Source organism: Mirounga angustirostris, unplaced genomic scaffold (assembly GCF_029215605.1).
Source record: "Mirounga angustirostris isolate CCGP_5_RB_7025 unplaced genomic scaffold, mMirAng1.0.hap1 SCAF_17, whole genome shotgun sequence".
Classification (NCBI taxonomy): domain Eukaryota; kingdom Metazoa; phylum Chordata; class Mammalia; order Carnivora; family Phocidae; genus Mirounga; species Mirounga angustirostris.
The window spans coordinates 47,661,944-47,685,021 of record NW_026991725.1 but is presented as its reverse complement, the minus strand read 5'-3'; the positions used below and the strand labels follow the sequence as shown (position 1 = coordinate 47,685,021).

Genomic DNA, 23,078 nt, shown 5'->3' with positions numbered 1-23,078 from the left:
GAACGTCAGGAAGCAACACCCTCTCTTTCCTTAGCCCTCCCCCCCACCAGAGAACTCCCACACTCAAAAATAACAGAGCACACAGAAAGGAAAGTATAATTTATATGTACAACCAATACACCTGATACAGAAGAGGGGGTTGGGACAGCCCAGGAGTGGGTGTGAAGAGCCCGGGAAAGGGGCAGCGAGGAAGTGAAGGAGCAGCGAAGAGGAAGTGGGGGGTTCGCCATGCAAACTGCCACTCTCCCCGGCCCTTCCTGGGGAGGAGGACGTGCCCATGTCTCCCCAGCCTGCCCTCCACTATTTTGTTCTGGTCCCAAAGGCAAGGCAGCCCCCCGACTACACCCCTGCCTGATCCACTCAAACTCAGCCCGCATCTAGGCCTTCAGGAGGGAGGCCTTCAGGAGGCAAGTACTCCCAAGAACCTGAGCCCCGGGTCTGGGGGCTCCCCCACTTCTAGCCTGTAGCATTTTCTCCCACCCTTTCTAGGTGACCCGGGTCCCTGGAACAGATTGGGGAGCTCCTCTTTGGCATGAGGGAGTATCGCCCAACCATCACTCTTTGTGGGGGGGGTCCTTGGTCCCTAGGCAGAGGAGAAGACCCCCCAACACAAGATGCCGGTACGCAGGAGGTAACTGAGCCAGTGAGTGGCGCCTTTATTCTGAGGCTGAACAGCAATTGACTCCCTCCCTTGTAACTGCTCCACCCTCCTTTTGGGGAGAGATAGGGGAAGGAAACATGCAGCCCCCCCCTCCTCTTCCCTTCCTCCCTCTCTGAAGTCCCACTCCTCTCTTGCAAGCCCTTCTCCCCACCACAGTCCCTAAAGGCCAGGCGAGGCTAATCCCCCCACTTCTGTGGATAGAGCTTGTATTGCAGGAGTGAAGACGGGGGAGGCTCCACCTCTTTCCGCCCCCCAACCACTTCTTGGGAAGCTGTGCACGTTCGGTGGGGGATGAAGATACTTGGAAGACCCTGCTTCACCGCCTCCCACCCAGACCTCTCCTCGCCAGCACGGTCTTCAAAGCGCGGTGGGAAAGGTGCACGGGAGTGGAGACAGACAAAGGGCCCTTCCTGGAGACAGGAGTCGCAGAGAGGGGCAGTGGCTCCTAGCCCAGAGGCGGCCCGAGGGGTGGGGAAGGTGGAGGATTGGCAGCAGGTCCCAGAGCCTGAGCTGGGGGTCGGCCTCGGGCACGGGGCCTGGGTGACGCACAGGCCTGCGATCCGGTCAGTCGTCTATGCAGATCACCTCCCCGGCTCGGGGCTCCTTCCGATCCAGCCCGTCTGACACCAGTGCCCCCACCATTTCCTTCTCCTTCTTCACCAGCACTGGAGGGCCGTTGGTGGTGGCTGTTCGGGAAGGGAGCAAGGAAGTGAACCCCGGCTTCGCTCCCAAACGTGGCCTCCTGACTGGAGCGTGCTACTGCTAGGTCACCTCCTGCCCCTGCTAGTCCGTTTCCAGGGCAGCTCCCAGAGCGGGGCGAGCCCCTGTGCCCAAGAGACCCCGATGCCCGCGACAGATGCCCTGTGCCGGCTCTCACCACACCCCCCCTTCTGATCTCCCGATTCTCTTTCCCGGAGGTAACCCAGATGGGGGAGGCTGGGGAGCGAGCTACCTAGCCCCAGAGCCACTGACGCCCTTGGTAAGGGGGGGCCGGGCAGGGCCGAAGCTGGGAAGAGCAGGGGCGGGCGTCACCGGCTGACCTGTGACGAAGGAGCCTGCTGGCATCTGGCTGTAGTTGGCGCCTGCGGCGGCCAGGGCCCCGGCGGGGGCGGCGCTGAAGGCCGCCCCGTACCCCGGAGGCGTAGCGTAGGGCCCCGGGGGGAAGGCCTGGAAGAGACAGCGAGCCCCCGTGAGCGGCCCCACAGTCCGCGACAGAGAGCAGCTGTAGGGGCAACGGCGGCCACGCTCCAGAACTCCCGACGGGGTCACATACAGGCAGGGAGACTCGAGGGTGAGGAGTGTGTCCCAGCAAGTCGTTTCTCCACACCGTCTAGAGCTGCCGGAAGCGTGTGTGTGGGGGCCGGAGGAGGGCCAGCAGGGACAACTGGAGTTAGGGGGAAAGAGGGTTACCGGTGTGGGGTGAGGCTCCGTGCCCTTGCTGGCCAGCCGGCTGAGGATGCTGCGCTCGGACATCTGCAGGCGGGCTGCGATGGGGGGTATTCGGGACAGCGTGGCCGGCAGGCGGGTCACGTCCGCCTTCATGTCGCTCAGCAACTCCTCCAGCTGGTTCAGAACTGGGGCCCGGGCCACGGAGAAAGAAGGGCAAGAGAAAGACAGGGAAAGGGAGAGATGGAGCCAGAAAACAACGAGGAGTCGGAGGGACAGACACAGTCAGAAAAAGAGGGAGGGAGAGGAAAGAGAGAGGAGGAGAGATAGGAAGAGAGGAGGATGGAGATTGTCAAAGAACCAGAGACCAAGAAAATGACAGAAGGAGACAGAAAGAGCGACTCGGGGAGGGGGAGAGAGAAGAAGAGTCAGAGACCAGAGGAGCAGAGGACAGATGGAGAGGACAGGACACGGGAGGCGGGGGACATTGGGAGACATGGGGCGGAGGGTTGTCAGAACATCCCATACTCCAAGGGGGGCGTTTTGGGGGTGGGGATGGTGGGGAGGAAATAGGAGACGTGGGAGGCGGTAAGTGCTGTCACAGATTTCAGGAGTCAAGGTTTTCACATGTGAGGGGGTTGGAGATCAGAGGGTCAGCATCACAGACTCAGGGAATTAGAACAGGCCTCCGAGGGGCCAGGAGTCAGTCACTAGTCAGACAGGATTAGATGGTTAGAGGGTTCTGGGTTCGAGTGTCTCATCATCAGGGGAAGCGGGTTTGGGAGAAGGGGCTGGAGGTCACAGGGAAGTTTCGGGGGGCAGGGTCACAGGGTGGGATGGGGGTGGTTCCTGCCTGGTGGGGCGAGCGAGACGGGCTGGGGGGGACGTGACTGGTGGGGACGTGACTGGTGGGATGGGGGGTAGGACTCTGGGCGACTATGCGCAGGCCACGGCCCCGGAGAGGGCACTATTAGCAGTATGGAAGGCGTGTGGGTCAACGAAGAAGCTCCGCCCTGCGGAGGGGACGCGGCACGTCTCACGGAGTCTGGGCAAGGGGGGCAGGGCCCTCTGCTGGGCGCTGGTGTGAACGCGCTCAGGCACAGACGAGGGCCGGCGGGTGGGTCGGGGTGGGGCAGAGGTCAGAGGGGGGTGGTTCACAGGGTAAAGGGGTCAGAGGGGTGGGAAGATTTGAGGGGTGCGGGGTGAAGACTTACGCAGCGTTGTGGGCCCTCCCCCGCGCGGGGCCGCCGCGGCCCTTACCCTTGTGCAGGACGGCGTTGGCCGGCTTGTTCCCCGCCAGCGACTCCTTGGAGAGGTGCTGGTGGCTCTCGGCCAGGCACTCGGCCTCGGCGAAGCGGGCGTGGAGGGCCATGGCGGGGTGCGCCGGCTCCTGCGATAGGTTCAGGTAGGCCGCCCGCCGAAGCTGCTCCTCGATCACCAGCGCCTGCTCCAGGAGCTGAGGGCCCGGGCGGAGGGGGAGTGTGGGCATCTGCCAGCAGCGGGGCCAGCGGACGGGGGGTGCCGGGAGGGGGGACCCACACTGCCCTCCCTGCCCGCCCAGAGCACCCCAGCCTCACACCACACCGGGGGTGGGCCCGGCACTGACCCCGACGCACCGCGCCCTTGGCCTCAAGCACCGCTGTCACCCTCGAGGCGTCAGCCTTCGCCACATTCCGACCACACCTGGTCCCCTCCCTGACCCAAGCCCCTCTTCAACGCTGTCCCTTCTCTCCCGGATCCCCACCTTGAATCTCCGGGCCAGGAACTTATTTTTCATCTCCAGAAAGTTCCCCTTATTGGCTTCCGTTTTAAACGGCTCGTTGATGATGGCAAACTGAGCGTCATTCTGGATGTCCTGCCATCGTGCGTAACCGTGGCTGCCAACGCAGGGAGGGGCCGTCAAGGAATTTAACGGGGAGGCGCTGCGTTATCCACACACACTTCCTCTTGGCCCCATCTCCCCAGAGTGGGGTACGACCCCCCCCTTCCCTGGGTGTGGACTCGTCCCCTCTCCAGGTTGAGAAAACCACTTTTTTCTTGCATTTGTATCTAAGGATACAGGACAATCCCGGCCAGGAGCCAATAGTCATGTCTTCGGTGCCAGATCTCATTGAGTTTCCCCGAGGAAATGGCTGCCCGTTCCTCATTCTGCCACAGCGTGTGAAGCTCTGAAAAGCGGGCCGAAGAGAGAGATGGGGCATCAGGAGTTTGGGAACCGTGGCCAACTCAACAGATGGGCAGAGATGAGGGACCAGAGAGCGGGGAGAGGACCAAGGGCTCTTTAGAAGGAAGGGAGAAAGGTAGGTTCGCGGTGAGGAGCAAAAGCAGTTACAAACAAAGCCCAAGTTCGGACCAGGAATAAAGGGGGGATTAAAGAGGGCTCTGGAGTTAGGAGTGCGGCCAAGGAGGACCCCCGCCCCGCCCGCGACTTGGCACGAGGCACCACACCACAAGAAGGCCCGGGAGGGCGAGCATATCCCAGTGAGGGGCCCCCCACCTGTGAAGCCTCCGTCTGCGATATTGAACATGAACCGCGGCTTCTCCGCCTTCTCCTCGCGCCGCCCGTTGGGCCGCAGCTCGTCCCGGGGAGGCCCCGGCCGCAGCTCCCGCTCCCCTCTCGTATCTTCTGCTAGGGCAGACGGGGCAGAGGTCACCCCCATGCCCTGCACTGGCCTGGCCGGGAGCAAGGACCCCCCAGGACCCAGGCATTGGCGCCCCCGGACTCCACCTCCCGATTCCCTCGGACCCGGGGCCCCAGTGTGTCCACCCATTACCTCTCTTGCCCAAATCCCCTGTTTCCCCCTCCGGCCTCTCCCTGTGCTCCTGTCCATCCAACGGCTTTTCCTCCCCCCTCTCTCCTGGCGTCGACTCTGTGGCTGTGGGAGGGGGTAGGGTACAGGAAGGGAGGATGTCACCCTCATCCCCTCACCCCGGAAGAGGGAGCCCCCAGAGTCTAAGCCCCCTTGTCACCCCTAAGCTCATGCACCCACCTGACTTCTCTCTGTCCCCCCGGTACCCAGGTTCAGGGTCCATTTCTCCAGGGACTCCCGGCACCTCCTCCTCTAGAGGAATCTTCCTTGGCTCCAGCCGCTCCCCAAGCGATGGGGCTGGGCTAGGGACATCGGCCTAGGAGTCGGGATGGAGTCAGGATGAAGCAGAGAAGTCCCAGGCACCTGTCCTTCACGCTCTCCCCTCTGCGGGAGCCCGGCAGCCACGTACCTCGGTCTCCATCTTCTCCCCGGTTTTGCTGTTCTTCTCGGGCTTCTCCTCTTGGTTTTCCGCTTCATCCTTTTCAAGAGGTGTCCTCACACCATCTCCTTTCTCACTTGGAGCTGGAGTAGCTGCAGGGGGGAGGCAGAGTGAGGAGGCGGAAACCCCCTCCCTGACTCCAGTCCCTGCTTGCGGGGCACCGGCCCCCATCCCCACCTCTCCTGCCGTCCTGACCCCCGTTACCAGGCTTAGAAGTACAAGGACTGTTCGTAGCAGAAGCCTCAGGGGTGGTGGGAGACGTTTTGGTAGGAGAGGAAGCTCTGGAGGAGCGCTTCGAGTCGGCACTGGGGTCGGGCATCAGCTCGGGCATCGACCAGCGCCCATTAATGTGCTCAAATTCCTGTACCTGAGAGGAGCAGGGGGCGGTAGGGACGGGTCAGCTACAGGCACTGGACACACAGGAAGCTCTCCTGCCAGTCTGAATCCAGAACTCGGGGATGCCAGGCAGAGGGGGACGGGGCCTATGTGGCCAGCTCGGCTCTGGGTGAGGGACAAGCCGGTACCTTCTTCTTGACGAGAGACATGACTCCAATTCGGGTCAGCACTTGCTGGCGACTCAGGCCCTCCCGAGGGACGCCGTCAGCAAAGGTTTCCGAGCCGTCCGCCCCAGGCTCACAGAGGTGGCGCATGAACAGAGACACATAGGCCCTGAGAAGCGTGGGGTGGGATGCAGGTTAGGAGGGCCTCGGAGGGGAGGCGAGGTGGTGAGGGGGCGCAGAGGGCTTACTGAAGCCCTGAACCCTATACTGCCCGGGGCCCCCCAATCTCACCATGACCAGCCCTCCACATCCCCCCTCCCACCTCTGCCCCCCGTCTCTCCCCGGTCTCCTTGGCCTTGGTCCTTCGTTCCTCGGCCCCATCAGTCAGCTCGTCATCCCGTCCACCAGTTCCCCGGCTAGTAAATGTGAGGCAAGGCCAGCCCGGGGCCAGGCGCCCGTCTCAGGCGCCTCTCCCGTGGGGGTTGGGGAGCCAGGCCTCTGTGCTCTAGGCTCGGCTGAGGGGAGGTGGGGCAGGCTGAGCCCACGCCCCAGGAAACCAAGCCGGAAAAGGCCGGGAGCGTGGTGGTCAGTTGAGTAAGGTCACATCACGTGGCGGCCGAGCGGAGGACGTGAACGCCCGGAGCTCCCACCCTTCCAGCCAGCTGGGTCGGGGGGCACCGCCCGCACTCACTTGAACTCCTTCTCCGTCTTGCCCCTCAGGTCCCGCACCAGCCACTGAGTGGTGAAGGCATCCTGCGGCGGCATCCCCCAGCGCATGACGGCGTTGAGGAAGGCCTTCCGCTGCCGAGTGTTGAATCCCAGCACCTGGGGGCCGGAGGGCAGGGCGGGAGCCATCAACATCGGGGGGTCTCACTGCTGGGACCCCCCTCAGTGACTTGGCCCCGAGGCCCCACCCCCGAGGGAACACTCAGGGACCTGGGGCCAGCTCCCACCTCAATGTTGCCCCCAACTCGAGCCAGCAGCGGAGGCAGCGGCTTATCCTTCTCGTTCCGGAGCTGCCTCTTTGACTGTCGACGTCCTGGGTGTGGGGGGTGGTCTGGTTAGGGGGGGCCCCCACCTCCTCCACCCCTCAGTCCGTCTCTATGTCCCAGCCCCTGAGACGCAGAACCCAGGGAAGGCCTGGGTCACGTCTGAGGCACTTCTAATTTTCTTTCAAGCGCTTTTCGACCTACCCACTGAGCAGGTCTAGAAGAAACGGGTCCCATTAAAGAACTAGCAGGCAAACCACCAGTGAGAACGTCAACTGTAAATTTCCTCGATTTTCCTCCTAGACACCTCAGCCTGTATGATTCTATACTCCCGATTTTAACGGTGGAGAAATTACGGGCATTTCGTCCTTTTTATCTGCGACCTTTACTTAGTCAACAGAAAAGCACCGTTTGTAGAAATGCACGATTTAAAGGATGCCAGGGAATGATTTGGGAAGAGCTATGGTAGGAAATCAGGGAAACAAGTGCCACCTTCTGGACGCTCATCAAAGTCTTCGTCTTCCTCCTCTGATCCCACTGAGTATTCAGACTGGTTATCTGTGGGGAGAGGGCACCGGGTCAGGGACGGCTCCCGGGATAAGCCCACGCTGGGCCCTTTCTGCCTGGAGGCCCCCCGCCCCCCGATGCTGTCCGACTCTGGGGCCACATATCCTGAACGGGGTCCACGCGCCTGGTCCCCGGGCACCTCCCCACCCCCGCGCACCCCGTGCCAGGCGAGGACCCTGCAGCCGCCAGCTGGCTGAGACCACCCGCAAGCCCGCCTGGCCTCCGGGCAGCTCGCGCAGACCCTCCCTAACCCCTGCCCCTCCAGCAGGGGAGGCCCTGACCCCGACGCCTCCCTCTCTCCCTCAGACCGCCCCGGCCTCCAGGCTCCTCATCAGCACGCCTCCCTTCCCAGTCCCGCCCCCGGGGCAATCCTCACCCTGGTCCTCCTGAGCGGCGTCGTTGTAGTTGACCTGCTTGCGGACGCGCTTGCCCTTGCCCAGATTGCGGGCCAGGTCCTCCTGTTGCTGCTCGTAGTGGTGCCGCAGGAGCTTCTCCCAGTAGTCGGGGTCCACGTTCTCCTCCTGCTTGATGATCTCCCGCTCGATCTCCTCGATCTGCGGGGCAGCACCACACACGCTCGCAGCTGCCCTCGCCGCCGCCCAGCGCTCATACCACGACCCCGTCCCTACCCTCCCGCCGCCCGGGCTCCAGTCCGCGTGAACTCCCTGGAGGCTGCCCGTCTTCCTTGTCTCTTATGGGCAACGAGCTTCTGCGCTCTGCTCCCTGCGTCTCCCCCGAACCTGTGCTCCAGCACGCTCCGCGCCCCTCCCGCCCTGACTCACTGGCATCCTCTGTGTTTGTCGGTCCTCTCTCCGCCTAGGTTCTCCCCAAGGTCTGGCCTCACCCTCAGACCAAGGAGCTGGGTCGCCCTTCGCTGGGCGCCACGGTAAGAGCTCAGATGAAAAACGAGAGCGAAGGGGGATCCTTCCCCTTCAAGTCCACGGACGCTGCCCCGCAGAGGTGGCCTGGGATAGACAGCGTCCGGCCCCGGCCTCTCACCTTGTCTTCCTCCCGCACCACGTACTGGGCCACCTTGAAGGAGCTGAGATACTCGTTCATGTTCTGCACGTCCGTGTCCTCCGTCGCATCCTGGTTCCGGTCCAACAGCCGAGCGATGGCCTCGTTGTCGTAGTGAATCACGCTGCTGTCCTCCTCCTTGTTCTCCCCTGGCGGAGACCGGGAACGAGAGGGGACTCAGTTCCAGCCAGAGCCTCCGCTGGAACTTGAGGAAGGTCCACGGAAAGCCTTCTGACTTTGCTCCCTTCTCACAGGAGCACTGGGGGCGGAGGCCCGTCCCCGGGGAGTCCGCGGAGACCTGTTCTGGCTTCCCGCTCTCCGCGCAGGAGATAGGGCCGCCCTTCCTCCACGGGCCGCACCGGAGAGTTTTTCTTCGGGGGCCCCCGAAGACGAGTGCGCCCGGGAGAGCAGGGGCCTGCCTTCAGGAAGCTGCAGGGAAGGTCCTCACCCTCGTTCTCATCCTTGAACAGCTCCTCGGTGCCGAATTTGAGGATGTCATCCAGCTCCTGCTTGGACATGGAGCCCGCCTTGGAGCCTAGCCCGGGCCGGACCACCAGGTGCGTCAGCATCATCTTCCTCTTGGCCACTTGCGTGATTCGCTCTTCCACGGACGCGCGAGTCACAAACCGGTAAATCATCACCTTGTTGGCCTGGCCGATGCGGTGAGCGCGGCTGAAGGCCTGCGGGGGCAGGAAGCGGAAGCGGGGATGGACCGGGGGAGTAGCAGGGGAGACGGGGCCCACGTGCTGGCGAAAGGCTGCCGGCAAGGAAGGGTCTTCTGCCCCCGCAGAGCTTCCTCTCTGACCCCGGGACACGACCCCCTCCGCCGTGAGCCCACGTCTCCCTGCTAACAGGTGCGGGGGCTCCAGGAGGAGAGCTCCCACCTGGATGTCGTTATGGGGGTTCCAGTCGGAATCGAAGATGATGACCGTGTCGGCAGTGGCCAGATTGATGCCCAGGCCCCCGGCTCGGGTGGACAGCAGGAAGCAGAACTGCTGGGCCCCGGGAGCTAGGAGGGGAGCGCGGGAGTCGGCAGCCGTGCTGGGGGGCCGACTCCTGGACGCCCCCCGACCGCAGGCCACCGTGCCAACACGGCAGCTAGGTGGCAGATACCCTCCCGTGCCGGGGACCCAGGCACAGGTGGCTCGGGCCTCGCACGCCCAGCGGGGACCACGGCACCTCCTCCTCACCGTTGAACCGATCGATGGCCTCCTGCCTCAGGGCGCCCGTGATACCTCCGTCGATGCGCTCATACTTGTACCCTTCGTAGTCTAGAAAGTCCTCCAGCAGGTCCAGCATCTTGGTCATCTACGGCGGGACAGAAGGACAGAGTCTGGAATGACGAGGCAGCGGGCCGGGCCCGGTGTGTCCTGACCACCCCTTTACCGCGCCGCCCCCCTCAGCCGTCTTGCCGGCCCCAGAGCCCACTCCCTGGTGCTGCCCCGCTCCAGCCCTTCCTCGCCCTGCATTCTCGTCACACTCGCTTGACTGAGGATCCCTTCTCCTAAGGCAGAGGCTCTCCTCTGAGACCCACGAGAAGGTTTCAGGCACATCTACGAACGCCCTGAAAATCTGTACAGGATCGTCTAACTGGGTGGTTTCCTGGAGAGAAGACCCATGGCTTCCATCGGATTCCCAAGAGCTCCGTGCTCTCCTGTCCTCTCCCCTGCTTAAGAAACATTACACGTCCCAGAGATGACCCTGAGGAGACATGGGCTCACCCTCCCCTTGCTCCCTATTCGGCTTCCAAGAAGCTGGCCTGCAACTTGCAATGACCTTAGCTAAGAACAGGGGTCAGAGACCGCACCGGAACCTCTCAAGAGTGCCACCTCCTAACCTCTCTCACTACGGCAGCCATGGGAACAAAGTAAGGGGACTGGCCTGGGGGGCGACACAGAGCTACGGGCGCGGGTCACCTGCGAGAAGATGAGAACTCTGTGTCCCTGCTCCTTCAGCTTGCGTAGCATCTTCTGCAGGAGCATGAGCTTGCCAGATGCTTTAATAAGTGCCCCACCCTCGTAGGCCCCACTGGGGAGTTTGGGAGACTCCTGCCGAGAAGGGAGCAGGAAGGAGGAGTGGGTCAGGGAGCAGCAGGCCCCTGTGTTCGCACCAAGCCCAGAAAGCCAGGAGCCCAAACCCAGCCTCCGCCCCTCGGAACTTCCTGCTCCCCTGCGCAATCCCGCCGCCCCTGGTCCCCCGCCCGCCGCCCAGCTCCAGGCCTGCCTCGGCTCCCCCCGCCACCCCGTTTTCAGACCACAGCCTGTCGGCAGCCCCCAACTAATGCGTCACCATAGCAGCCACGGGGAAGAGGTAGGGGTGGTTACAACACTTCTTCAGATCCATCATGATGTTGAGCAGAGACACCTGGTTCCCGCCACCTCGCGAATTCAAGGCCTCGAAGTTCCGAGTCAGGATGTACTTGTAGTATTTCCTGAAGACCAGGGTGGGGGCGTGGGAGAGACAAAGGGACCAGTGAGGAGGCTGCCCTGGGTCTCGGCTTCCCGGAAAGCTGCCCCCCGCCTCCAGTCCAGGTCGCCCGGCTCTCGCCTCACTTCTGCATGGGGCTCAGCTCCACCCGAACGATGAGCTCCGTCTTGGCTGGCATGTTCTTGAAGACATCAGCCTTGAGCCTCCGCAGCATGTGCGGCCCCAGCAAATCGTGCAGTTTCTTAATCTGGTCTTCTTTGGATATGTCAGCAAACTCCTCCAGGAAGCCTTCCAGGTTGCTGGCAGCCGGAAGGAGACAAGGAACCGAACAGGCCATTGGGTTCTCTGTCCCTGGCCTCGGGCTCCCTTCTTCACTTAGAGGACTCCTCCTCCCGCTCCTGTTCTCAGCCCCTCCATGCTGCACCTCCACACACACCCCTGGTGGGTCACTTACTTAAACCTCTCTGGGGTGAGGAAGTTCAGCAGGTGGAAGAGCTCCTCCAGATTATTCTGCAACGGAGTCCCTGTCAGCAGCAACTTATGATCTATCTTGTAGCCATTGAGGACCCTGAAAAACTAGAAAATGGGGCAAGGAGAGGCAGGAGAACGGGCCCGTTAGTCGCAAGTGGCTGGACCACAGCGCCCGCCTTTTCCTGTTCCCTCTGGGATTAGAGGCCCCAAATCCCCAGTCCTCCCTCTCCCCCAAGCTGGACTCCTCCCCGTTCCAGAACGTTCCTTCTTAGAAGCAGGGCCAGACTCGGTGGTCTGGGTATCTCACTCACCTTGGACTGGTTATTCTTGAGCCGATGGGCTTCATCCACCACGAGGCAGGCCCAGCGGATGGAGCCGAGTGCTGCCTGATCGATGGTGATCAGCTCATACGATGTCAGGAGAACGTGGAACTTCACCTGGGCCTCCCTCTGCCAACACAGCCACAGTCCATGCCACCCGACCCCCGGGCACCCAGACTTCCACCCCGTTCTTCACCCTCTTTATCCCTGCTGCGTGGGCTCTACGCGGAGATGACTGGACGCGGCCCCCAACCTCTATGCCATGTCCAGTATGGACAGAAATGTACGTCTCCAGGACAGGAGGGCAGGGGCGGGGAGGAAGGAAAACGCTCGGAGGGGAGCAAAGGAACTGAAACCCCGGTGGGGGGCAGCGAGACAACAAATCTGGGCTCTCCAAGAAGACGAGGTCGAGAAGCCTACCTTCATCTTAAAAGCTTTCTTGCCACCTTTGATGGCGTTGTCTTCGAAGGAAAACTCGTTCTCGCGGATGATGGCCCGGCTGTCCTTGTCACCCGTGTACGTCACCACGTAGAACTTGGGTGCCCACATCTGGAACTCCCGCTCCCAGTTAATGATAGTAGAGAGGGGAGCACTCACCAGAAAGGGACCCTTTGTGTGGCCCTGGGAGTCAAGGGTGGGGGGGACACCATTAGTCGGGGCTCGAGGCGGTCGCCCCGGTCCTCTGGCTGCCTCCCTCCTTGCCGCACGCCTCCGTGCCCTCAGCCTCCACCCACTCCCACCTTCCCCAGTCCCTCAGGGGCCCCCGCATCCAGTACCTCCTTGTAGAGCGAGTAGAGGAAGACGATGGTCTGGATGGTCTTGCCCAGCCCCATCTCGTCAGCCAGGATGGTGTCGGTGCCCTGGGCCCACGAGAAGCGCAGCCAGTTCAAGCCCTCCAGCTGGTACATGTGCAGCGTGCCTCCCGTGGCCGTGATAAACCGCGGCTGGGTCTCGTATTTCACTGTTGGCTGCCAGGTCAAGAAGTCCGAACGCTCAAGGGGGCGGTCAGGGCTCCTCCGCCCCCCTCCCTGGCACTGAGATCAAGTTGGATCACGGTTCCCTCCAAGAGGCCTGAGCTTATGGAAGTTCTAGACTTCAGTCCCTCCCCATCACTCCTTAAAGCCAGACGCAGCGACGGCACCGCGACGGCGTGAGGAAGGGAGCTGCGGGGGTGGAGGGTGGGGGCAGCCCTGGGTGCTACTGCTTTGAGCTGCTCTCTGGCCCTTTAGACAGAGTTCCTAGCCACGCCTGGGGCAAGGCTGGACACTGTTTAGAGAGGTTGCTGAAACTCGGGGAAGTCCTGTCAGTAGCCCCGGGGCAATCTGCAATCACCCCAGTTCTAGAATCAGGAGAGGGGCTGAGAGAGAGGACTTACGTCATTAGTAGGAGAACTGGGGGGCCCGTCGCCCTGCAGCTCCTTCTTCTTCTTCTTATACCTGCGGGGCTGGGCGGGGTCCTCCCCCATAATCAGTTCTCTGGGAAAAGAGCGGGTCTGAGTGAGGCCTGCTCCTCGGGACCTCGCTCTCTCCTGAACCCATTCCAGACCTAACTCCCACTCCCCTAAACTTGACTTTCTCACATTCCTTTCTCCCAGGCTCTTTACCTTCACCCCTTGATTCTCATCTCCAGGGCCAACCCTCCCCAGTCCGCAGCATCCCCTTTCCCCATGACTGGACCTGACGTCTGCTCCTCATGTGGCTTCTTTACCAGTCCCATCCCAGATAACCTAATGCTGGCTCCCACTGCCCCCGATTCCAGGTTGGATCTATCCCTACTTCACCTCCTCTACCCCAGAGGAGTGGCTTTCGTGCCCCGGTCCTCAGACTCCCTCTACCCCATGGCCTGGCCCCCTCACCGGTGTCTCCAATAGCTCTGCTTGTGGTCTTCATATTCGGGGATGTTCATTTCATCTTCCTCCCATGTGGACTGGTCGTAGGGCAAGTCCCTCCATTTCACTAGGTAGTGGTAATTCCCCTTTTTATCCACACTGCGGGGCAGAAGACCGAGAGAAGGAGCAGGAGGAGAAAAATAACGTGGACCGCAAGCAGAAAGAAGTCGTCATAAACGCAATTATCAGCAAACACATAGCCTTTTCACCTATTCCTCCGTGGGGGGCCTCTGGGAGGGAATTTAGGATGGCCGAGGTATCCCCCTACCCTTTCCAGGACGGCTGCTTAGAAATCAACGATCAGAACACATCCTGGGCTTCGTTCTAAACACACTTAACTAAACACCCACTGGGCGTGAAGCCCCATTCCAGGCGGGGGTGATTCAGCAGTGATGAACGAAACACACGACGGACCCCATGCCCTCGAAGCTCACATTTGGCTGCGGAAGGCAGAGACGAACCAGGGGAGCACGCACACGCAGAGGAACATTCGGTGGTAACAAGCACCACGAAGAAAGGAGTACGACAAACACCGGCCCGGCTGAACCGTGTTTCTTTCTCACGTTGGCCCTCACGGCCCAACACCCAGCCTCGCGTGTCATTAGATCAGAGGCAGGGGCGAAGGGCTGGACTCTCCGCCTGGTTTCTCTCCACCCCACTGGGGAGACACGTCCCAACGGCTGGCGTGCAGCCAGAGGCTCACCTGTGGTTGATGATGCGGTGGACGGTCATCCACTCCGGCTTGATGCCAAAGCGATAGTACTTCTCCTCCATCTCCGCGTAGTGCGGGTCCTTCACCTTGCGCTTGTCACTCTTCCCATCGTCCTCGCCAGAGCCGTAGTCCAGGGGCGGGGGCTCATCCATGTCGTTCTTCCGCTGGTAGTTCCGGTACATTACCAAGTGGAAGATCTCCAACTGGTGGGGCACAGAGGGAGGGGAACGAGACAGTCCCAGCACCCGAGGAGGACCAAAGGGGACAGGGGACAGGCCCCAGGGGGAGCGGCATGGGGAGGAGAGACGCAAAGCGAACTGGGTGAGCACGTAACAGGCTAAAGGAAGCAGGGACCATGGTGAGATCGAGGGCAGAAAGCGAAGGGAGGCTGGCAGAGAGAGGACAGAAGCCGGGAGAACGTCCTGTGGAGACTAAGGACGGAGGGAGGGTGTGAGGGCCGGAGGCGGGAGCCAAGGGCCAGCGAAGGGTCTGGAACAGCAGAGCCGGAGGGGTGGGTGAGAAGAGCAGGAGAGGGGGTCACAGAGAGCGGGAAGGAGGGGCCGCATACCTGAAGCTCCTTGGCCCAAGAACAATGCCAGTAGGACAGTCCTACCCACTTGACAAAGAACTCTCGCTCCGATCGACCTTGAAGAGGACGGGGCGGCGGGGCATCGGGGCTCCCGTCGGCCTGCTGGGGGGCTGGCACGGACACGGGTGGCTCCCCCCACCGCCAGTGCAGGATCTTCTGCACACGGCCTTTCAGCACAGGGCACTTGGGGACAGGCGTGCACAAGGAGGAAACAGAGGCAGAAAGAGCCATTGTTATGGGAGGAGGAGGACGGGGTCCCGTGAGGGGGTAAAAGGCAAGTGAAGGGACAGGAGAGGAAGGAGGAGCCAGACGGTGGGATCCCAGAGATGGGAGGAGCCGGGGCTGCGAGGAAATGCGGCGGGAAGGGCCGACTCACCGTGCATCGGGGACACAGCCATTCCCCGTTGGGGATGTCGGGCAGGGGCGGGTTCAGACAGTGGATGTGGTAGGAGGAGATGCACGCATCGCAGCACAAGAGCTCGCCCCCATCCTTGCACACGCGACAGTACTCCATGTGGTCGTCTTCCTCCTCCTTCTCCCCTTCTTCCTCTCCCTCCTCTTCGTACTCCTCCTCCTCCTCCTTGGCCTCCCACTGCACCCCCTCCTTCTCCTGGGAGGCCAAGGCCAGACACAGACACAGATGGAAGGAAGGAGACGGGCAGTGAGACCGGAAGCCAGGGACAGAAACAGGACACCTAACTCCTAGAAGTGCACAGGACGTGGGCGGGAAGGAAGGGACGGGACACCTCCGTTTCCAAACACGTTAATGAGAGGGCAGAAGGACGGGGGAGAGGAGCCAGGATCCTGGATCCTCACATGCCGGCCACTGAGAAAGCCAGGCGTCTGGGGGCAGGCGGAGGGCATCTGGGGGCAGGACGCAGACGGGTGGGTCTCCGGGGGGGCGCAGCAGGTACTCACGCAGTGGGGGCAGCTCCATTTGCCCTCGGGAGCCCGGTCCAGCTCAGGATCAAGGCAGACGAGGTGGTAGGCACGAGGGCAGGTGTCACACAGAATAATTTCCCCACCCTGCTGGCACACCTCGCAGTAATCCTGATGATCCGTCTCGTAGCCGTCAACCTCCTCCTCCCCGGCCACTGCGGGACAGCCCAGGACTGTCACGTACATCAGTGGAGGCAAAGGGCATAGAGAGAGAGAGAGAGAGAGAGAAAGAGAGAGAGAGGGATGATGGGAGAGAGAAGACCTGAACAAAGCAGTCGGAGGGGGGAAACAAGAGGAGCCCCCAAAGGGACGAGAGGAGGCCAGACAAGGTCGCGCCGGCCCCCCTTACCCTTCCTCTTCTTCCGCCCTGGCCGGCCTCTCTTGAGCTTCTTGGTGCGGACAGGCCCGTCGGGCCGGCCCGAGGCGCTGTGGACGCTGCCGCTGTCCAGGTCTGACTCCTCGGCCTCCGGCTCAGGGCCCTCATCACTCTGCAAAACATACTGCCCATAGCCCCGTGGTGGTCAGGGAGGCCGGCTTCGATCTGCTCCCCTCCCCAGGCCTGACTCCTGCTGTGGCTTCCCGCACGGACCCCTGCATCTGGACCCCCGGCCCCCGCCGCCGACGCCCCCGGGGCGCTTAGCCGACGGGGAGGGGCCGCTCACCGAGCCTCCCTTCTTCCTCTTGCCACCCAGCAACCCTAGCTTGATTTTGAGTGGTGCCATCTTCTTTCCCCGAAGCTTCTTGCGTCCATCAGGCACTCGGGGGCTCTTACTCCGCCTTTTATGGCCCGGCCCTGAAGGAGGAGTGGGGTGAGGGGGAAAAGGTAGGCGTCACGACGTCCTGGAATAACGGAGGTCACAGAGGCCTCCGGCCCCTCCTGTGGGCTGTGGCTTCCCTCAGACCTCCTCCCGCAACGCGTTTCCCCTCCAACAATCCCCCTCCAACAATCGGGGCTGAGAAGACAGAAGAGCTCTAGACTCTGACTTGCGAACGTGTGGTTTGGAGGGTGGAGCGACGGTTGCTCTAAGCAGAGGGTTTCTCACCTTTGCCCTCTTTGGTTTTGGCTCTGCGGACGGGTGGGGGCTGGGCATCGGCAGGAGGCGGCGGCGGGAGGGTGGGGGGTCCGCAAGGTGCCACGGGGGCGGCCGATGACTCAGCAGCTGACACCTGCTCGGCCACCGCCGCCGCCGCCGCCGCCGCCGCCGCCGCCACAGCAGCTGCCGACCCCTTGAAGGGGTTGTTGGCACTGAACTCTCTCCACTTGGCCCCGAGGATGGTCATCATCTTCGACATCGGGATCTTAGGATTCTTCTTCGCGATCAGGGGCCTGGAAATACAGAAGCAGAAGACGCAGGACCCTCGCAGACGGTCCGGGAACACCGCCGCGTCCCTCGTGGGTAAATCTGCGCGCGCTCGCGCTCCCGGGCCGCGAGGATCCGTCCTGGCAGGAACGACGTCGCTTTAGAGCTAAACAGATACAAGGCGTAAGACGGGAACAAACCACAAAAGATAGGAAAGGAGAAAGACGACGTACACGCGCAGCACGTCAAAAAGGACGAGGGAGGCCAAGGCGTCGGTAAAAAGGCTTTGAACCTTTTCCAGTTTGTGAGACTCTTTGACGTGCGTTGGCAAGGCCTCGTTTCATCCTCGAGATGAGACCGCGAGTTGCCAGGACTCTGTGTGTTTTTCTAGTGAGTTCCACGGGCCCTGAGGAAGGGTCCCGGCACGTGGAGCCTGACAGGCCAGGCGGGTTCTGCTCCACGGCAGGCGTTAAACGCTCGTGAGGACATGGGTGACCACGGTCCTCAGCAGCGAGGCAGGAGAGACAGGGTACCAATGACAGGTACCGGGTACAGAACACTCGCCGGAGAGGGGGTGGGCAGCAGGCCTCGAGCGCACCGCGCTCCCCTCACCCCAGCAAATCCCCACAGGACCCCAGGAGGGACACACCACGACTGCCTACTTTACAGATCGAAAACCGAAGAGCAGAGAAGTAGCGTGCCCAAGACAGTACCAGGCCCGCTGCTCCGTAAAGTGCCTGCTCCCCCAAAAGGCAGCTCTGCCAAGGCCTCCTCTAACCGGGGGGGTCCCTGAAGCCCAGGCTCCACAGCCCACAGGGCGAGCGCCGTTGCCACGGGGTCCTAAGCCAGAGACACAGAGGACCTGATAACCGAGCAGAGGAAATTGGGCAACGCTAATGTTCTCTGGGCGTCAGTGGAGAGAGAAGTCACGCAGGGGGAGCTGGAACGGTTGGAGCGGTGAGGGCCACCAGCCCTCGCGGTCTTCCGTCACTGGAGGTTTTGAACCCAGCACTGGAATTATGGCCTCCCCCCACCCCCTCCGTGAAGGGCTCCTGACTGGGGTCCTCGGAGCCTCAGGTGTCCAGGAACCCTAAAGTTATGTGCGGATGGGGTGTGTCTGTGCTGTGCGTTTCTCTGGGGAGCAGCATCTGAGCGTTTATCCGGTGCCAGAGGGGTTCACCTGGCCCCCCCAAAGTAAAGTGTCCGTTGGCCAGTCCTACCTCATGAACTGGCTAAAGGCTTTGTAGTTGGTGAGTGTGTGGTAATCCTCCTCGGAGAACACATGCTCCACGTCCTCCAGGCCCCAGGTCAGAAGCAGAGTTGCCGACGACTTCTGTTCCACCTGCTGGGAGAGACCGGGTGTCATGGGGCTTTTGATGGGGGGGCTTCGGTGAGGCAGATGCTTCTCCAGCCCCCATCCTGGGCTCCCTACATGCCTCCCTCCCTCCCTCCCTCCCTAGTAGCTACCCACTGTGCTCTCTGGCGCGACCCCCCCACAGCTTCTCCACTGAGCACCCCTCCTTGGGGCGCTCCCTCCCTCCCCAGGCCCGTCTTCAACACTGATGTGTCCCCCCATTCCCTAATTCTACTCACCTTTTGCCCCCCATCTCCCTCCCCCTTTTTCCGCCGCTTTGTCTTCTTCTCCTTTTTTTCTCTGTGCTTCCGCCTCCGTTTCCGACCTGGTCCAGTTCCATATTCGCTGCCTCCGCTCTCTGACTTCTCCCGGTACTCATCTCGCTCGGAGCCAAATTCCTCCTCACTGTCCTAAGGGAGAGAAATAAAAATAACATTTCTTCAGTCCTACCATGTGCCAGGAACTGTTCTTAGCCCATAACATGTATTACCCCTTTTAATCTTCACAACAATTCTCTGGAGATAGTAACTCATCTATTTTTATCTGCCTTTTTTTTTTTTTTTTTTTTTGCAGATAAGGAAACTGAGGCACGCAGAACTAAACGAGCCGCCAAGGAAACATGGGGCTGCTAGGCTCTGACCGCATGCAGTCTGCGCCCAGAGCCTGCTCTCTCAATGGGGCTTACTGCTGCTAAGGCGAGTCACGTGGACAGTGGGGGCTCTTTACTCGGTTGTGGTGACTGAGGTTGGGGTCCTAGATCCAGGAGCTACAGGCCAGCCAGAGGGGGGCGGGGGCGTCAGACCTCCCTGACTGCTGGATGCTCCCCACCCTCCACCCTTGATAATCGGGACCAGAGAAAACGCAGGTGCCTGGGAAGAGGTCTGCTGAGCCTTGCCGTGGAGACAGGAGTCCTTAACACTTACAAGCTTCTTGCGTTTCCGGGGTTTTCCTGGCTTGTTCTCCTTCTGCTTCTTGGGTCCTCGTTTTCTCTTCTTCACACCCAATGCTGAAGGTAGCAGCCGGATGTCATCCTTATCTTTGGAGCAGAGAGCACCAGAGAACCTAAGCCTCTAGGTTCCCCGTCTCTGTGGCCCCTAGACCTCACCCCTCCTCACCTCTTCCCTTCCCACTCTCTAGGAACTCGGGCATTAACTCCTCCAAACCTCGCCTCCCTTCGCTGGGTGCAAACAGAGAGTGTTTCGAGTACTCTGGGACGCTTGGGTTCTGAATGGGAGGTCAGGGGTCAGAAGGGAAGAGCAGCCAAACCACTCCCTCCTCTCCCCTCCTACTAACAAGGGAGCAGGCTCTAGGCCATGGGCTCTGACTGTGGCAGGTCCTTTCAGTCGCCGCCAGGGCTCCTCCTGCCTTCCCCCTCACTTAGCCAGCTGGCATCCTGCCCGGGAACTGGGGAAGCCGTGCCCAGCTGCTGGCCTGGCCTGACCCCAGCACTTGGAGTGGGGAGACAAACTGGCAGCTCCCTAAGCCAGATGCTGAGAAGGCAGAGCCAAAGGTGGACACCTGGGATCTCACACTAACACCCGGGGCCCTCACATCCTTTCTGCCACGAGGGAGGCCTCTATTTATACTTCCTCAGATGATCGCCAGGCCTCTTGTCACCCCAACACAGCCCTGGAGGAAAAGAAGGCCATGCCAGTCATTTTCACATCTTGCCCACAGGACCACAGCGTCTGGCTCGTCCATCACACCCTAACCCTACGGGAGCCGTCTCCACAATTACCTAAACATTCCTCCTCTTCCCAAGTAGCCCAGAACCTTCCCTCAAATCTATTTCCATATCCCTGTTCCCTTTCAGAACTCAGGGGCCCTCCCCTTTCTCCCCTGGTCTCACCCTTCGCCTCCAAATTGAGTCCCATTCATACATAAGCAGCACGGGAGACCCAAACAAAGCTAGCGACAGAGACACACCCAGCGTATGCATTCTCAGACGCACAAGCGTGCACGCATAGTCCTGAGCACAAATCCAAAGGACAGCCCGGACCTGCTTTCAGCGGGGCTAGATCCCTGGCTTTCTCCCCATAGGTCTCTGTCGGGGCCGGGGCTTCCCTTATCCGTGACCCCCCCACCGCAGATCCGGGGAAGACACGGATCTTACAGACCGGGGGCCCTGCTTGGCCTCCCTCCCTCCCCAGCAGGCACTAGACTAACCAGCCTGACCTGTCCTGCTCGGGCAGAGGAGGAAAGCCTGGGCCTGGCCCAGCCCCTTGCTCTAGGACACACAATCCTTCGGCCCACAACAGCCAAGGGAAAATTAGCCACAATTAACACGGCTTCCACTGCCTCGGGATCCCGGCGTCTCCTTCCTCAGTGCTACCTGTCCTCGGAACGCCAGCATCCTGTGTCCTCTGGTGCAGGAACACCCTCTAGGACGGGGCTGGGGGCGGGGCGGGGGGGGGATCGGCGCAGCAGGCCCCGGGCGTGCAAAGAGCGTGCGGACAGGAGTAGGAAGTCAGCAAGACGCCATGCCCCCCCCCCCCCGCTCCCCGGGCAGCCCAGCAGCCAGCTCTCCCCAACCCCCGGGACGTCGCTTAATGTGAACATGGAAACAGAGGCCGCCGGGGCGGTGGCAGGGGCCGGCCAACTGGCTCCGCGTCAGGGACGAGGCCTGGGCCGCCACCCGCCCCGCCGGGGGTTGGGGCACCTGCCCCCGGGCCCTCGCCGCCAGTTCGCCGCGCTCCCCGCCCCGGCAGGAGGCTCCGCACTCGGGAGGCCGGCGGCGGCGGGGAGAGGCAGCGTGGAGCGGCGAGGGAGGGAAAGGGAGGGCAATAAAGCAAACCCAAGCCCCAACCTCGGTCTCAGCCGCCACTCAATGCTGGCCCGGCGCCCAGACTCTCCCACACCCGGGCTCCGATCCCGGGAAGCGGGCGGGGGCGGGGGCGGGGGGCGGCGCGCGGCGGGGGCGGGGCCTGGCGCGCCGGGGCGGGGGAGGGGGGAGGCGGGCGGAGCCGGGCCCGGGCCGCGCCTCCCGCCCGCCCCGCTCTCCCTCTAATCTCACCATCAATCTCTCACACATATATTTATTTTTTCTCAAATTCCCCTCCCTCCCCCACAACGCACCACCATAATAGGTCTGCTGCACATGCGTACTGCTTGCAGGGGGTGGGTTTGTATTTTCAGACCTTTTGCAAAGAAACTACCAGAATTTTCCGCACCACCCACCATCATTCCCCACCCCCACCCCCAAGGAATCACATCTATATATTATGTTATATTATTTCTCGAGACTTGCCAGAAGGGGGAGGGAGAAGCAATGAGTTTTTGGCTTCCTGCTCCCCTCCCCCACAACACGAGTGCTATTATTTTAAACGTTTAACAATGTAAGGAGACGGGAGGGGGGGGAGGGATAAAATTGGTCTTGGTAAGAATGTAAAACAAAATGGTGAGAATCAAAGCAGTCAGAATGAAAAACAATAGACCTCTAATACGCGCAAATTCATATTCTGGAGAAGGATGAGGGAAGGCGGCCCGCACACATTTCCTTCGAGGAGGCTTATTTTGCCCACACTTAGGTAGACAGAAATAAACGAGCGGACCAAAAATATTTTCCCAAAGTTTTGCCTCAGAAAGTCATCTGAGGGGGTGCATCTGGGTCACTCATTTGACTCGGAGGGCTGAAAGGGGGTGGGGGGGGATACAATGGCCCCGGGAGAGCGCGGAGGTGGGTTTTCATCTCAAATACAAATTTTTAAAAAACATTTGACGTTTCTTCTCGGCTGTTGAGAGAGCGGAGGGGAAGATGGGGAGGGAGGACTGACACAAAGACCCACCTCGACCTCGGATTCTTTCATGCCCCTCTCGCTCACATCCCCAAATTCGGGATCAAAAACACCCAAATACCACATTCCAAGTTCCAAACAAATAGGTGGCTTAACACAACCTGACATCCTTTCTTTCCCTTTTTAGCTACGTTTGCCGTGCTCCAGGCATCCCCCTCCCCACGATTCTTTACTCCTTCTCCTTCTTGCAAATCCATGGGTTCCCTGGGACAACTTTCTAAAAACTTTTCCCTTTTTCAGACAAGCCGAGGGGGGGGGAGGTCCCTGTTTCCATCAGACACGCACCCTCCTCCGCCCCCCCCCCCCAGAAGGCACCCCGTACTCCCTCAAAGGTGGTCTCAACGGAACAGGCACATTTGCTACATAAGCCACACAGACCAATGTGACAGTTTCACAAAGAGCGTGATGTTAGCCGTCCTGAAGTTTGGTGCATTCGCGGTGCATGGCACCCAGAGGCCTGGGGGCATGGGTGTCCCCTTCCCTGCCCCAAGCAGAAGATGTGAGCACCCTCAGGATGCTCCCCTGTCCTCCAGAAGATTCGAAATCACTCCACTAGGAGGGTGGTCTGAATGGGGCCATTGCTCGCCCCATGCGAGGCAGCAGTCTGCCCCTTCCACCCCTGGGGGAACTGCCCAGAGGGCGGCCGGGTGACTCGTCATCCCGGGGGAGCGGTGCCGAGTGACGGTCAAGCTGCACAAGAGCTGGGTGGGCAGCTCACGCCCCCCGGCGTGATCAAGGTGCGGGTGGTTCCGGCGAGAGAGTGACTGACAGTGAATGGCAGCCACGTGAGAGTCACAGCTGGGCAGCTCGGCCACCCCGGACTGACGGGGTCACGCGGGGGGGTGGGGGTGGGGGCCCGCACTTGACACAAAAGAGCCGGGAGCAGAGTGGAGATAGAGGGGGTGGAGTTGGGG

General features: G+C 61.3%; 1 protein-coding gene and 1 non-coding gene across 17 annotated transcripts in view; both read right to left on the bottom strand.

Annotated features, from left to right (window-relative positions):
• Positions 1–84: 84 nt before the first annotated feature.
• Positions 85–23,078, bottom strand: part of CHD3 (chromodomain helicase DNA binding protein 3) — a 48,840-nt gene continuing 25,846 nt past the window's right edge. For 2 of the 16 annotated variants that reach the window (XM_064582084.1, XM_054511083.2), the window contains 39 exons: positions 19,294–19,406; positions 18,610–18,780; positions 18,237–18,361; positions 16,759–17,042; positions 16,378–16,508; positions 16,065–16,215; positions 15,695–15,888; positions 15,153–15,386; positions 14,756–14,959; positions 14,179–14,390; positions 13,443–13,574; positions 12,963–13,062; positions 12,364–12,555; positions 12,008–12,208; positions 11,579–11,716; positions 11,251–11,372; positions 10,922–11,095; positions 10,659–10,800; positions 10,286–10,417; positions 9,560–9,677; positions 9,254–9,378; positions 8,818–9,049; positions 8,352–8,518; positions 7,729–7,906; positions 7,278–7,343; positions 6,750–6,835; positions 6,488–6,621; positions 5,821–5,965; positions 5,501–5,663; positions 5,267–5,388; positions 5,038–5,173; positions 4,822–4,923; positions 4,545–4,676; positions 4,107–4,215; positions 3,792–3,924; positions 3,262–3,503; positions 2,072–2,235; positions 1,702–1,828; positions 85–1,347 (listed from right to left, as the gene is read on the bottom strand). In XM_064582084.1, the coding sequence (XP_064438154.1) occupies positions 1,107–1,347; positions 1,702–1,828; positions 2,072–2,235; positions 3,262–3,503; positions 3,792–3,924; positions 4,107–4,215; positions 4,545–4,676; positions 4,822–4,923; positions 5,038–5,173; positions 5,267–5,388; positions 5,501–5,663; positions 5,821–5,965; positions 6,488–6,621; positions 6,750–6,835; positions 7,278–7,343; positions 7,729–7,906; positions 8,352–8,518; positions 8,818–9,049; positions 9,254–9,378; positions 9,560–9,677; positions 10,286–10,417; positions 10,659–10,800; positions 10,922–11,095; positions 11,251–11,372; positions 11,579–11,716; positions 12,008–12,208; positions 12,364–12,555; positions 12,963–13,062; positions 13,443–13,574; positions 14,179–14,390; positions 14,756–14,959; positions 15,153–15,386; positions 15,695–15,888; positions 16,065–16,215; positions 16,378–16,508; positions 16,759–17,042; positions 18,237–18,361; positions 18,610–18,780; positions 19,294–19,406 (6,074 nt within the window). In that variant the 3' untranslated portion in view covers positions 85–1,106. Of the gene's footprint in view, positions 1,348–1,701; positions 1,829–1,934; positions 2,046–2,071; positions 2,236–3,261; positions 3,504–3,791; positions 3,925–4,106; positions 4,216–4,544; positions 4,677–4,821; positions 4,924–5,037; positions 5,174–5,266; positions 5,389–5,500; positions 5,664–5,820; positions 5,966–6,487; positions 6,622–6,749; positions 6,836–7,277; positions 7,344–7,728; positions 7,907–8,351; positions 8,519–8,817; positions 9,050–9,253; positions 9,379–9,559; positions 9,678–10,285; positions 10,418–10,658; positions 10,801–10,921; positions 11,096–11,250; positions 11,373–11,578; positions 11,717–12,007; positions 12,209–12,363; positions 12,556–12,962; positions 13,063–13,442; positions 13,575–14,178; positions 14,391–14,755; positions 14,960–15,152; positions 15,387–15,694; positions 15,889–16,064; positions 16,216–16,377; positions 16,509–16,758; positions 17,043–18,236; positions 18,362–18,609; positions 18,781–19,293; positions 19,407–23,078 lie in introns of all 16 variants that reach the window. The other 14 variants (XM_064582092.1, XM_045889929.3, XM_064582091.1 and 11 more) reach the window with 13 other exon arrangements.
• On the bottom strand, positions 6,218–6,360 carry LOC123854830 (small Cajal body-specific RNA 21). The gene has a single exon (XR_006793387.1). It is a non-coding gene; the product is annotated as a small Cajal body-specific RNA 21 (non-coding RNA).